This window comes from Saccoglossus kowalevskii, chromosome 3 (genome assembly GCF_978046115.1).
Source record: "Saccoglossus kowalevskii chromosome 3, keSacKowa6.1, whole genome shotgun sequence".
NCBI classification, from domain to species: domain Eukaryota; kingdom Metazoa; phylum Hemichordata; class Enteropneusta; family Harrimaniidae; genus Saccoglossus; species Saccoglossus kowalevskii.
Genome location: NC_140643.1, coordinates 23,839,891 through 23,855,698, shown reverse-complemented (window position 1 = coordinate 23,855,698; position 15,808 = coordinate 23,839,891). Strand labels below are relative to the sequence as shown.

The 15,808-nt window shown below is 35.3% G+C and overlaps 1 protein-coding gene across 1 annotated transcript in view; it reads right to left on the bottom strand.

Moving 5' to 3' along the window:
• Window positions 1-845, bottom strand: part of LOC100375914 (dual serine/threonine and tyrosine protein kinase-like) — a 35,674-nt gene extending 34,829 nt beyond the window's left edge. The window contains exon 1 of the mRNA XM_078009154.2: window positions 698-845. Coding sequence (XP_077865280.2) covers window positions 698-821 — 124 coding nt within the window. The 5' untranslated portion in view covers window positions 822-845. The remainder of the gene's footprint in view (window positions 1-697) is intronic.
• Window positions 846-15,808: the final 14,963 nt, after the last annotated feature.

The following is a 15,808-nucleotide window of genomic DNA, read 5'->3' as shown; positions in this document are numbered from 1 at the left end:
AATGCCAACATCAAGGTCATTATTGACATACTCAGATACATAGTCTGATTGACAATCACATTTACTGATTGTTAACACATGAATATTTACATTTCCAGTACTGTACTATATTATATTAGTAAACGTAACACAAGTTTATAATGTTCAATATTATCAATATTATTAATTACACAGAATTCACAGAGACCCTATTCTTGTCATACTTTAATACCTACAAAAGGTATCACGACTTTAAACGCAGTTGTCTAACTTTCACTTTCATGATATATATTGTTTATTATGACAATTTTAAAACGATAAAGGTAGCCAATATACGAAATGGAACATGGGTGAGTTGGATTCCGATATTATCGCACTTAAGTTTAGTCAAAACGTTTGTTATTATTGTTCAGTTTATGTTTCGGTTCATTCAGTCTCCTCGTTTAATATCATTGTTGCATCGTATTCAATGTGAAAGAACGCGGCGTGACTCAGTGTCTCATAACGTATTTGAGCTCGTATCGCACTCTCAATTGAGCAATGTATACGCATACTTATGAATTTCAGGGGAAAACGAATTCCATATCCATCGATCGCTGTGGTGAAACTCGATAAACATTATAAATTTAAAAACAACACATCGATTGAGAGTGAGGTAGTTACTGATTGAGTCATTTAGAAATAAGAAAAACACTTGGTGTGAATCGTGCAATTTTACCTGGTTCAAATTGTCCCGACGCTATAATTTCTCCAAAGGCAGTCTTGGTTTCATCAAATATATCCCCTATCTGCCGCCGATATCGCTCAAACTTGCTGAACTCCGATGGCAGGTTTGCCGCCATCTTGAACTTAATGGACCTACTCCCTGCGCATACCCCGGGCGCAAGTGACGTCAAGTGAAATTTCAATTCATTGCCGATGAGGGCGTATCGTAGCATGTAGGTGAAATAGAGGCAATGCACGAAATGTTTATCAAAACTGACTTTCTATCTATATATAAAATATACACACATACGAACAAGCTGATACTAGTATGTTTAAGAATAAAAATAAAAACAAGTCACATAAAACAGTGAGTTATCCCCCCCCCCAAAAAACATAAATGTAAAATGTCTTGTCACTTGTTTTTGAGGATGCCCAAACATAAACAAAATGTTTATTTTAACAGCAACACTGACCTAAAATACATTACATTATTGTTGAAAGTTGAATGAAATTGAATTTTAGCTGAGACATTTCATCAGTAAGAAGTTATACCTAGGAAATATCCCTGATTCTCTAGTTGATTTTACCATGTGGTGTCTTTTATCTCCATGATTTTACATTTTGTTATTTTCTGTATTGTGAATATTGTTTGATTATTCATTATCGATATTTCAGAAGGTGTGTGTTGTTTGGTCCAGTAAATTATTTTGGGTTTTTGTAGCAAGCTAGCAGTATTAGCGATTTAAATCCACGATTTGTTTTAAAACTTTGTCCTACCATGGAGGTAAACATTCTGCCTAGACAGCAACAGGCCAACACTGAGTTGTGATCCACCACTGCTGTGTATAATCAAACTACCTGCTGCGAGTTACGGAGTTCGTATTACCAGCTGGCATGGAAACTTGTCGTGTTCAAAGTGTTGCCATGGCTATAAATATAGACTCACTTTAACTTATATTTGCATTCGGATTTTATTTGTTTCGCTAATTAATTAATGTATCCATTCATTAGCCTTGTTGCTGTTAGTGACGCGATGACAGAGACTGGGACGACCCATGTAGCTTCTTGGACGACCAGAGACATTCGCCTTTTTATGGACTTGAATTTACAGCTAAAGAAATTTGCACACAACAGCGTAAAAACACAGTAAATATTCAGCAAAAAGAAGATTCCAGTTATACATGTACTAAATTTTCATTGATTGTTCTTGTAAGCTTGAGTGGTTACATAAACTCCACATACATGACGAAAAACAGACAAAAGTAATAGAATAGAACCAAACTGAATGCTGAATTTAAACAGACGTCACTGAAAAATTGAAAAATAATATCACCAACGGGTACCTTGATATAGAGCAGTATAAAAGCTCGCTGGTAGATGAAAAAAAGTAAAAACGTAATAATAGTTTCCACTTTACAATGAGATAGTGAGAAGGTTGTTTGAAGTGTTCCGTTGCTACAGTAGGATTACAGACAAGAATGATAAAAGTGTGTTCATAAATGCATATGATGTTTATTACGAATTGTATTTGGTATTTTCATGTCCATTGTTAGGGAGTTCTACAATTTAATATCGCAGCCAATTAGTCTCTCTGCTTGTACTTGCACGTGTTTATCAGTTGGTCAGTTAAGTTCGAATTTAAATACTAGTAAATGTTTTACTGCGTAACTTTCACACTATGTTTGTGTATTGGGAATTCGGCTAACCCCAACAATCTGAGTCGAACTAAACTAGCCTGGATCGACACTGGGATTCAATAAACAGAAACGTCCCAAAATGTAAATAGAGTTTTGATTTTCTCTGTTCATTTTAAAATCCTATTGTTGAAAACTAAATGTCGCCACCACAGACATAACTTCGAGCATCACAGCTAAAATCTAAATTGTGAGTATTTACTGTGCCGCCAATTCATCAACAGAAATTACGTCAAAAACCAAAATGTTAGATTCCAGAAAATATTAGAAATTCACTTGGCCGGTATAGCCACGGACCCAACAAACTTATGAAACTTTAAATATTTTACCGCGAAACAGTGAAAGAAAAGGATTCATTTTAAAGGGCGACAGTCGTCGCGCCGCGTCCTGTTCGATATGGGACTCATAGCGACGTATACAACGTGTGTAAAATACATTGTTTATTTACATGAAATTCGAACACGCGCTGCGCGACGACCACCGCGCTTTTAAACTCTGGTGAAACCATTTGTGATTTTACGTGTTTAACAAAAAATACAGAAAGTGATGACAAAGCAGAAACAACTTGAATAATCTGTCTAATTTCAAAAACACTCTGATTTACAGTGTACCTATAAAATCACCCAAACAGAGTATAGTATGTAATCGTATGCCCAAATATATCGTAATACACTGTTCAGTCCTGTCGGTACAACAAATATATTGCCTTGTCAGAACGCGTATTCAACGCAATGTCACGGTTACTAGAAGTAACAGTGGTAATATAGAGAAGACATACACGTGAATACTAGTATCCAACGACGCCCTGGTCTGGTTTGAAGAGATCTCAAAGAGCGGGTCTCTTGACTACACATCACCAAACTTTAAATATACATCGAAATAAATACAGTCACATCATCATGCCTGAAACAAATATCAATAAATTATGAATAAAGCCTTCAATTTGGTAAAAAATATCTACTGAGTTAATTCGTCTCTCCGTTGTCACCCCATCCCGGCACCATATAACTGCTGTAAACGGAACACACAAGTTGGTCGCATGTAGGACGCCTCAAACGACAAGTAAAAAAACACGTTCGTTGTTCGAACAAGCCAAGGCAGAGGTTACAGGAAATAAACAAGGCATTTTACGTTTTTACAGAAAATAAAATGAAAGTTCCATTTACAGTAAACAAAATAGGTTTTTACACTTCACAGATAAAGCAACTTCCTAATTACATTTTACATTTTTATAATATATTTGATAATTTGTGTTTAAGAATCAAAATTGGAAATTGTGTACGAATTACGACATTTAATGTGGAAAATGTTTTATACGCTTCCAAAAAATAACATTAATAATTACATTAATACGAAAATAAAAACAATAGATTACAGCTTATGAAAATGCACCTTGCCGACCCTCAATGCATAGTACATATATTCGAAACTGAACCGATAGAGGTCATGTTCATAAGTATCCCACATTGCCTCAGCTCACTGAGATAATATTTTAGTATAATGTATGCCCCGTGGAGGATTATTAAACATGCCGTTAGGTATATTATTCACATTACATGTGACACCCACCATAATTACACCTCTAACTTACACACTTCTCTTTGAAATTCATAGTTTGGAGCAAATACCTAATTATATTATCTAGTTATAACGTACTATAAGCAAGCCTTAACGAGATTAGTCGAAATGTGTCCGCAAGTTGTTGAAATACCAGTTCATGCCAATAACTAAGTTGGTGCGCCCTCTCTGGTACACTCGGCTGATAATTGTCGATGAACACATTTCTATTTGTTCACATTTTATTCCGGTAGTCATAGCGATTTGAAACTGACACATAATTAATTTAAGATCATAATTTATCAATCATATACGTCAATATATGTACCAGATGAGTTTCATTTTGGCATGTCATGTGACGTAACACTTATTTAATGATAACAGCATGCAAAGAACATGAGACTAAATATTTGGTCGACCCTGATTGTTCGACTATTTACATAGTCGTAGCATGAACATCACAACAATGTAATATTTTTGTATTTGACACAGCAAATATGAAAAATAGTAAATATACGCATCCCCATCACTCCATTTAAACGCTTTTTTTTCGTATATCCCGCGACCTGTACAACGGTTAAAGCATGCACTTGACTGGTTCTGTTCGAACATACTCGTTTTAAGGAAAACATTTAGGAGCTTAGCACTGAATTTTAAAAATAAATTACATTTTTATTATAATTTCAATTTTACAAAATGAGATACTGAAAAAAATAAAACATTGCTTTACCAAGAAACAAAAATCTGAGTTCGCTTTGAAAATAGCAACACTTTCTTTATAATAATATGTGGTTTCTATACGGAGGTAATATGTTCTATCAACTTGAATACAGACGTTTTATTTTGTTATTGTTATGAATCATACAAATATTACAAATCTTCGGGAAAAAAATCACATTTAGTTCATTTTTTAAATTAGCTAATATTTGATCATTACATTTATTGGAGGGTCACCCCAAACCCACCCGATAATATAACATGCTCTGCATATGAAGGCATACAAGCGGGTCTAAAAAAAAAAAAACTTATTTTGAGGAATGAGATATTTGAGATGTGGAGTAAGGCGACAACGACAATAATTGATGCTATGACTCAATGAATTACGTCAAATATAAAAATGAACTCGAATTCTCACGATGGAATATCTCTATGATTAGAAAGAAAGTCACGTAACAGTACAAGATTGTGTTGTCTATCACAACAGGACGTCTGGTGCATCATGGGAGAGCCATCATGTTGTATCATTTCTTCCTTCAATTATACGTTAGATATGCAATCACCTACGCACACGAGGTAACGTCATTGCAGCGCTAACTGTCCCTTTAATAATTGCAGTGTACAAGGCTTCCCACGCATCTGTGAATAAACTTTAGGAGGCCACAGTGCGCGTCTCTGTGTGTAGGGCGCACATTGATGCTGATTCGAGCTATCAACGTGCTTACCCTTGCATGTTTTAGACTATTTACATATTTCAGCGCCACGTGATTTGTTTGTCTGAGTACGTCATCAGATTTGTCATTTTAATCAGCCTCGTTCGTGGCCAGTCGTGCAATAATCCGTGAAATAGTCCTGCAACATATCTATCTATAACACCACGATTTAACAGGTAAATAAAATGCCGATAAATCCTTTTAAAATGTTGAACACTTGTGCGTGGATAAACCGGTGGCTCTGTGCGTCACCACGAGTCAACTGCGAACGAATCTGCAAGTCGCTGACGTAATCAATTATATTATGACGCTCACCAGAAATTTATTGCAAAAAGTAATCTTTAGATGAGTTCAGTTGAAATGAAAAAAAATCTACGAGATACTGACAAGACTCAGTTTTGGTCATTAACTGAATCACAGACCAATTTTTAACTGTTACTGCCTGATATAGCCCTGGAACAGCATTCGGAATGACAGAAACGCTTGATTTTTTTCACACTAAAATGGTCGCCATTCGGCCACCTTGAATTGAATTATGAAATTGATGCGCTTGTAAATTATCCGAAGAGGTATGTACGCGTGAAGTTTGAACGTCTTCGGTCAAGGTATGTCGGAGATGCTGCTTCACAATTAAATTCATTAAAACTAAATGGCTACCAGTCGGTCATCTTTTAATCAACTCTGCAAAACAAAGCGACGTGCATGAACGTCCTATAATACGTGAAATGCATATACCAAGTTTGATAGAAATTAGTCCGTACGAGCGAGATCCGAATATTTTATATATATTTCCACATTATGACCCACACGCTACGCGAGCTACCGCGCATAACACGTTGACATTCCATTCATGGTAGAGGTGGCTTGTGTCACAGAGCTGAACCGGTTGAAACATTTCTTGATGAGGCCGTGACCGAATAAAAAAAAACTATGTTAAATATGGGAATCATTGGAAATTCATCTGGGAAAGAGACATTAATTACATGTCAGATCGAACTATTCTTTGATTTCACGGCACCCTTTACTGGCGTACTATATGTGACTGAGCAGAAATCTGTTTATGCTTTACGCAATAATACCCCTACCACAGGCAACCTTCAATTTTGTGGTCATTCAACTCACTACGCACAGTAATTTGTCTGCATTTATTTGATCTGAAAACGTAATACAAACTTAAAAAAAATACACGTGATAACCTAACCACTCATTAATTCATCTAACTTCTGTAGAAACCTAAATACGACCAGTTTTATCGGGGTCCACATTGTGCGAGGTAATGTTACTGCTGCAGTGTGCGTAATAAACAAACCAAATCAAAAGAACTTCTTAACATCTCTATCAGTCTTGTTTTCTGGTGAATATTGCTATACTAATTCTGGCTTGAACGGACGGATTCGATTTGCCACCGGCGTCTAACGGCCATCGAACATAAAGCTGATAAGACCAGTTTATAAAGTTAGTCATTTATTGTATAATATAATGCCTTGACAACATTGAGAAGTCTGCACATTTCTAAAGCAAATCTTGTATAATTAAGGTATAGATGCAGGTTCGTGGGCACTTGGGAGTGATTTTTTTGGGCTTTTTATTATCCAAACAGTCTTGGCTATAGACTGTTAAAGTTTCGCAGCATTGTGAATAGTGTTATTGAACTTGGACATAACTGTGTTAACCAACAGGGTGCAAGTGGGTAGTATGCAAATCCGCCTTGTGAAATGATGATAGCGCGTATCGGACTATTTGGAGTTAACCTAAGAAAGCAACCACTGTCAAAGTATGAACATGGTCTAGCGTAGAATAGTGGAGTGGTTACATCATGGAAATCTGTGTCAGTTCGTCAATATCATACCTTTGTTGACAAAGAAATTTTGAGGAAGCCATGACCATGCCACAGTCAACTAGCGTGCAATTGATAATAAATGCGATTAATTTACAATATATTTACTATATGAGGGCGGCCATCTTGAATCCGCCCGGGAATTAAATCATCACTTGTACGCCATCTGATTATGGACAACGCAGTCTTATAAACGTGATACTTGGTTTTAAACAAGTCCACCAAATCTAATCAAATGTATCTTTTTTTACTGTTGCTCACCATGACCATTTTTGGTGCCACCATCTTTCTTTTCTAACCAGCGTTTTCGGCTTGCCGGCGTCTGGTGCACGTGACATTCTGTCCGGTTACGTCAGCAACTTGTTGTTGCCTCGTTCGAGGTTGAGTTATTAAACGCACGGTCTCTGTCTCGTGGATTAAATGCAAAGACGCCAAACAAATGCAACTTATCTGACTTGTAACTGTTGCTTTGTGATATTAACCTGTTTCACTTGCAATCGTCCGCAGTTTGAATCATCGACTGGAAAAGTGCGTTCTAAAAACATGTCGACCGGAAATAGAAGTAGTTGTATGCATATATAAACATGAACATGTCAGTCATTGCGCTTGATGCGTCCTCGAATGCTTACCTTTTGATTGCCGTCTGTCGATAATGAGAGGTCTTACAATAATTACACAATTGCAAGGTGTATCAGTCAAATCACTGAGGTTGATGCAGACCAGAACAGAACTCTCAAGTCTGGTGACTTTTATTCAGTTCTATCTGCTGTGAACTTGAGTTTCCCGGGTGATAAAGTCGACGAATGTCGATTTACGATGTCGGAAACGATCACCTCATTATCAATGATTATATCCAATCAGCCAAACAGGTCGTGTTCGTGTGTTCTTAGATTTCATCATACGACTTATGGTTAGATATATTATTTCCACTTATAAATTATTTCAAAAAATATTAAAATTGCTTCAATGTTTTAAAAATACCAGATGTACAAATGTAGTTTTGTTGTGACCGATGACGTACGTAAACAATAGAGATGATTGACTAAACTCGTTACCTCATTTTGCAATGATTGATTGTAAATAGAATAGAACATGGAATCTCATTAGTAGAGATTTGCACAATTATTTATACATTTACGGAAAACCATTATTTTCTTTAGGCAAGAATAATAACGTAATTTAACGTGCAATCTGGAGAAAAGAAAGAAGGCATGGAAAAGGCGAGGCCCGAGGTAAAATGACATATCGTTCACACAAGATCATCCAGACAAATGCTGCAATTGGGTAACTATTCTTTAAACAAACTGATAGCAGCAGTTTTAACGAAATGTTACGCTGGGGGGGGGTTTCTCAATGACGTCACTTCCTGCCAGGCTAGGTAAGTGTAAATGCCCACGGAAACGATTTGTTAATGGACAACGTATAATGACTGTGTAGTCTAGGAATATCTAGACATATCATCATTTATATACATTTGATTTAAAAACATTTTGTAAATTATATGTTAGGATTGGCTCGGATTTTGTTATCGCAAGTTCGGTGATGTTGGTTTTTTCAAGTATTTTTTTTTGTGATCTAATAACAGATATTTCGTATTATGAGTAGAAACAACTTAATTGTGAATTCATGGGCACATTCTCTTTCATAATTTTTGTGGACAATTCTATTCTATTCAGTGCGGACTCTCTGCGCCGAGTCTGTATTCAATTCACTCATCAGTTGCATGTGATGTCTAACTCATGACATATATATATAGGAAGCATGAATTTGAATAACTTGAGCAGTCTCTTTCTGTTTTACCATGGTGTATCTTGAACGACATTTAGATTCCTAATGAATGTGGTCAACTATTTCTTCCATTTGCTATTTTCAACCATAGACGAAGGTGTTTATAAAATTCAAATTAAATGGCGGTAGTCGTCACGCCGCGTCCCGATCGAAATGGAACACATATCGACGTACACAACGCGTGTAAAATATATTGTTGGTTTACATGGAATTCGAACACGCGCTGCGTGACGACAGTCTCCCTTTAATCATTAGAAATATACTCTATATGGTTTGACACTGATTTGCGTGCCTCGCGTAAAATAGGTGTAGTTATAGCAGCTATGAAAAAAGAAATATACATCACTGAAGACAGGTACCTACTAAACCCAATTGGTTCTTCTGGGGGTTCGCCAAACACAGGCACAAATCAACATCTATTCCCAAAGTTACGCATACTAATGATGACCATTTTAACACACCTCCGATGTACAATTGTCTGGTATGATTTTGAAGCACAAGATGCTCAATTAGTAGTTGATGTTTTAAATTCGCCATAAAAATATCTGATTTCAAAGATCAAAATGAAAGTAAAGACCAAAGAGATATATTTATTATTTCAGACCCTTGTGTTATATACATTGTCTATGCGTGTTCACTTGAAATTCGAACAGAAGTACATACCATTAAGTTAATGCAGGAATGGCGAAATTCTTACAAGGCTTGTGGCATTTGAAACTTACCTGCCCTGGTGTTCTGTATGCAATTTTTGTTGGAAATTTCAAATACTGGTTATTATGTACATCATTCACGTTCTATGGACAAGTTCATGTTAGTTAAACTTGTATATTATTAGACAACTATGTGATGTGAAATTCGGTTGATTTGTTTCCATTATTATTCTCTTTAATTTTATATCAGTGATAGAAATATTAAACCTCGCGTTACACTCGCGCACAAAATTAAACACATGAAATTGCTTCTAACGTTGAATTTTGATGTATTGACCGATCATATGAAGCATGGACATGCACGATAATTCAATAATAATCGCAGGGCATTAGTAATGGTGCAATTCGCTTACTGTCATAAAATGAAATTCAACATTCCCCGTTTTGATATTCGAATTACCTAATATAATATCAAAATGAGCGTTTTAGTGATTGCCTGGCAATGTTTTGAAAACTAAACTTCCTGGCTGCACTGTTTGTCGTGGCTATGGCCCAGTCAGTGTATACTCTATATCTTTGCTGATCGGTCTAAATTATCACTGGTACAATATTAGTGGGACACTTTCTACTACACTCGTGTTATTATTAAATGTATCAAATTGTTATACATCCTATAAACTAGCAGAGGGGATAAGATGAACTAAAAACTTCACAATGAAGACTGTAGAAAACGATCGGGGTTAACCCTGCTTGATTTGCAGTAAGTACGATATATATTGTATGTAATTATTCACAGCACAGCCTTATCAGAACATATCCAGTTCAATTATATGTAAGCCTTTATGTGTTATTCATCAGCTTCGTTGCCATAGTTTCATGTTGTCCAGATGTCGTTTATAATTCCGTCACATATTCTAGCGTCACGTCATCATTGACAACGCATCGCCATCATGCCGAGTTCGGCATTGAGCCCCACAGCTCTCTTTCTTGGTCCCTTAGTATTTGTGCTATATGTTACATAATTTATCTTTAGTAGTTTTGCTGAACGTATTCCGATGAAGCCAAATTTTAGAGTGGTAATTACACCAGTATCAGACTGCACCCCTTTCAGTCATTCCAGTGGTGTGAAACCTGTAATCTTAGTAATTTAAAGTACTAGTAGAACACTGGTGAATAAAGGTCGCAATCTTCCACAAACAAGAATAAATTACTTTCCATGAACCCCCTTCGACGTCTTCAAGTGTCAATGATCTTTGTAACTACTAGTATTTCTCTTTGTTATCAACCTGCAACTCTAACATTTCCGATATATGTTTGGATTTATGTGCTGTCTTTTCAGGTAAGTATCCTCGGGGGTGGACATCCGGGCATTTTCATCGCCTGGCAACCATCGCGGTGAAAACAAAGGCCAAAAACTCGCAGAAAACGGTACTTTTGGATGGTTGTTGAAACTCCCCTGAACAGTGTAACACGATTAGCCCTGCGTGTGTAACATATATAAATTTGGTTGTTGGGGATTACTTCAAAGATGAGTTTGTGTTGTTTTCTCGAATTTTCACCGGCTCGACCGGCGTTCCACAGCAGCGCGCACAGAGCCCATAGAAATGCATGGTACAGTGGTGCGCGTCTTAGCAACGTGGAACGTCTTGTGACGTAGCTCCGCCCCCAAGGATTGAGCATTTTCTTCTTTAAATATTTATGTAATATGACAAAGGTTCCCTATCTTAATAATATTTAACAATCACTTATCACTGTGATCATCTTAACTTGCTAACTCTAAAATCCTAGTGTCTTTTTTATGTATGTTATATTTATACAATAACAATTGTGTTTTTTTCTAACTGACTGCTCAATTTAACTCAGAAAATTGTGTTTGAACATACCAAATGGATAACTATGAAATTTGCATATCCTTAGAATGAGGGCAGTCGTATCAACCTTCGAAAATATTTGACCATCGGAAAGTATGTGTCCTCATATGAAACAAGAGAAGTACTATTTTAATAGACATTCTACCAGGAAAGTATTGTTTTTGACGTTATTATTTAATTGTTTTGTATTTGTTGCCTTGTTTGTTTTGCATATAGTTGGAGCATGTGAATGTATACTTTGTTTAGTAAACATCGTTCCTGCAATCATATATAATAATATATTTATTTATTCAATTTATTTGTTTATTCAATACACAGTTCAACGGGCAAACCCATTAACAGAACTGAAACAAAAATAAAAAATACATAAAGAAAACACATACAAGTACAAGAATAAACAGATATACATCAAAATGACAAAGTAACAAACTGAAATTAAATTATACAGTACAGATTTAAAACTATATAAAGATGAAAAAATACCAATATTACATTTATTAAATGAAATGTCATTATATAATGTGATACACCTTAAAAGTGATGAATGCTTTCTGCAGTTGACTGGTCCACAGTCAGGTTTAAAAAATGATTTGCGTCTCAAACACCGATTTGGAACATAAAAGTCAATATTGGCAAGAATAACAGGGCAGTCATAAGAAGAATTAACAATTTTATATAAAAAGAGAAGATCAAGAATAGTTCTCCTGTTGGATAAAAGAGGAATGTTAAAAAGTTTGCAATAAATAGGATAACATGAAATGCTACAGTGCACACGTAACTTTCTAAACATATATTTAACAAATTTAAATTGCACATTTACAATTTTGTTTTGGTGAAGGGACCACACCACAGAGCCATATTCAAAAATAGATCTGACATAAACAAGATACAAAAAAATAATTGCAGAAATAATCATTAAAGCTATAACAAGAACGTTTAATAAAACCCGGAGATTTTAAGGCCCTAGAAACAATAGAATTGATATGATGATTGTATGACAGTTTAGAAGTTAAATGGATACCCAAGTCTTTAATGATGGAAACTTGCTGCAAGAGTATACCTTTGATATACTATTTATAGCTTGAAATAGGTTTGTTCTTAAAGGTGAAGGTAATAACTTTACACTTCTCTAAATTGAGTGATTATTTCCAAAGGTCGCACCACTCTACAAACTATATTAAGATCAGTTTGCAAAGTGTGACTGTCAGTTGGAGATGTGATAGACCTATAAAGCTTGGTATCATCAGCGTAAAGACTAAGATTGGCAGAGATATCAAGGTGGGTGATGTCATTAATATACATAACAAATAACAAAGGCCCCAGGAGTGACCCTTGTTACAGTGGTACACCAGGCAATGCAACTCTCTGCTGCCTATGACTTAGGTAAGATGATAATCAATAATATAAACTACCACAAATACCAAGTTTAAAGGCCTTGTGGAGTAGCAGTGGGTGGCACACAGTGTCGAAAGTCTTACTGAAATCAGTATATATAGAATCCACCTGTAGCTTGTTGTTAATAGCAACAGATAAAAAAGTTAGTGTATTCAACCAGATTAGTGGAGGCTGATCTGTTTTTAATAAAGCCATTTGATTGACAGTAATATTGAGGCTAATATGATTATACAAATGAAGGAAAAATAACGGTCTCAAAAATTCCGCCAAAAAGCGGTAACAAAGAAATTGGACGATAGTGAGCAGCCAGATTTAAAAATTGGGCCAATATTGGCAACTGAGAAGGGAAATGACCCAAATATAAAGACTTTTGAAATATTATATAAAGGGGTATAGTAATAACGTCAATACACGGCTTAATAACACGAGCAGAAATACCATCATGACCCCCCAGATTTATTATTATCAAGGACACTAATAGCCTCTCTAATGCTATTAACTGAGAGTGTGAAATGGGATAATTAGTCAGTACAGGGGTAATATTATTTTCTCTAATTGTCTTAACATTTTGTTTGCTCAAATGACCTCGTTTCTTGACAAAGTGTATAGTAAACATATTGCGCATTACGCAACAGTTACAATATATATTTAGATTTATTATACTATGTAGTTAGCAATATTTGTTTATAATTATAATAATAATGTATTCAAATGTCAGGGCCTCCGCCCATCACATCTATCATTATAATACAAAATTAAAAAAATACATTACTATAAGTTAAAAATTTACAGAAAGTTGTCAAGGATTTTGAAAGACTTATGTACTTACACTGAAAGTTTATTTTGTGTTTCCGGGGTTAGTGATTTTAATAATAACTTTATTACACTACTAAAAACCTTCAGAGGGTTTTTGTATGGTAAGGAACATAAATACATACAATACATAAGAGATAAAAATAAAATGTTAGTAAAATAAAAGAAAAAAATAAATTAATTACTTTCTGTGGTTTTAAAAATTGTGCTCTTTAAGTATTTTGCTAAAGCTATATTATTCTCCATAATCTTTTTAAATATGGAATTCACATCCATTGTGTAAATATTTATTGCACACTCATCGAACAGTTTTTTTTTTTTTTTTTTATTTTAATAGAGCAACACATTTCTGTGATTTTAATAGAGCAACACATTTCTGTGGCAGGGGCGGATCCAGCAAAATGTATTGGGGGGGTCCAGGCCTATAGGTCGAATACACGGGACCGTGCGATTCGGGCGATGCTATGCGTAATCCAGATACATTTTCATGCGTTTGGAGGGGCCCTTTGGCCCCCTCTGGATCCGCCACTGTTCTGTGGATCGATAGACTCTGAAACGGCGAGGAATCTAGTCAGCTCTACAATGCTCATACAACGGACAAAATAGAATAAAATGGAATTCATCCTCAACCACTGATCTTCCCATACTTTGACAATATAGACAAATTCAATATGTGTTTATTATGATCACGAATCAGATCTACGCATCCTGGAAATGCGGTCAAAAATAACTTGCGCCCTGACTACGTACGACTAAGGCCGCAATTCTAAGAAACAATGAATGCACGACGTATATTCATAATATATTCCTCTGATTTGCGATATCTCTATGAAAAGCCACATCTGTCTTACGGCAACGAGTATCATGTTATGGTGTGCATTCATCATGATATTATGTTGACACTATTATCAATTGAAATTTATTTTATAATCATAGATTTATAATTATGCTGCGACGACGTGCTAATTTTGTTTGCCCGTCACAGTAACATACTGCTTATATAATTGTTTGCGTAGATGTTTTTTATTAATGAGAATCATTAATTTTAAGTAATTGACTTGATTAAAAACTGATTCTATTCGATTTCCTCCCACTGGCGTCTTAATCCATGGAAACCATGCACAAGCATCATTACATTTTCAATTTTGCCCATATGGCGTAATTAATGAGTTATGAATGGTAACTGAACTCTTAAATGTATTATCAAAAGATATACGTATAGACAGAGACAGAAAAATAATTCTAAAAGTAATGCCGTGTTTTACTTCACATTGAATTATTGTAAACGTCAAGATTACATAAATTGAAAACTTGATTCATTTTAAATAAGACCGTTGTTATCCTCTCTATTTCGACCAAATGGATAAAAGTTAGTCTGATTTTTTTTTTTATTTAATGGTGAATCAATTTATTCCTGTCCAATCACGAACCCTAACACACTTCAAGTGTGCATACAATCATGACCAGTAATATAAATTAAAATAACTTTCTGTAAAATAATGCCGTCATATTCAACACACCAATTTCTCTTGGATGATTTGAAAATGTAACATTTTCGTAGAGGTAGCTTAATGTCACTTTTAAACGGTCCAAGTCATTAAAAAATGTTTGTATGTTTCTTTACATACACGATTACAATTTTCATTCATTCATTCATTCATTCATTCATTCATTCATTCATATATCACCTTTGTTCTTTTTGAAACCCACTGCTCTGACGCTGCTAATACGAGAGATACCTTCAATTTGGTTTTGTGTTATCATACAGTGGCAAGAGATGTTGCCGTTGGGTGTATATATACAGGAAGTGAGTGAGTACAATTGAAAACAAGGTCATGACATATCGACGCGACGTGCCCTCCTGTAACGATACCATTACAATTTACCAAAACCACTAAAGAAACTACATTATCATTGCATTTCACCTCGAGGATGTGGCATTAATAGCAATCAGAACGTCAAATAATCACAATTACTGCTTTAGATTTTTGCTTATTGCCACAGTCCCCTGATGTGAAATTGACATCAATTCTCAGATATTTGATATAGTGTTCTTTTATTTTATATATGAGGAAAACAGTGCGCTTTA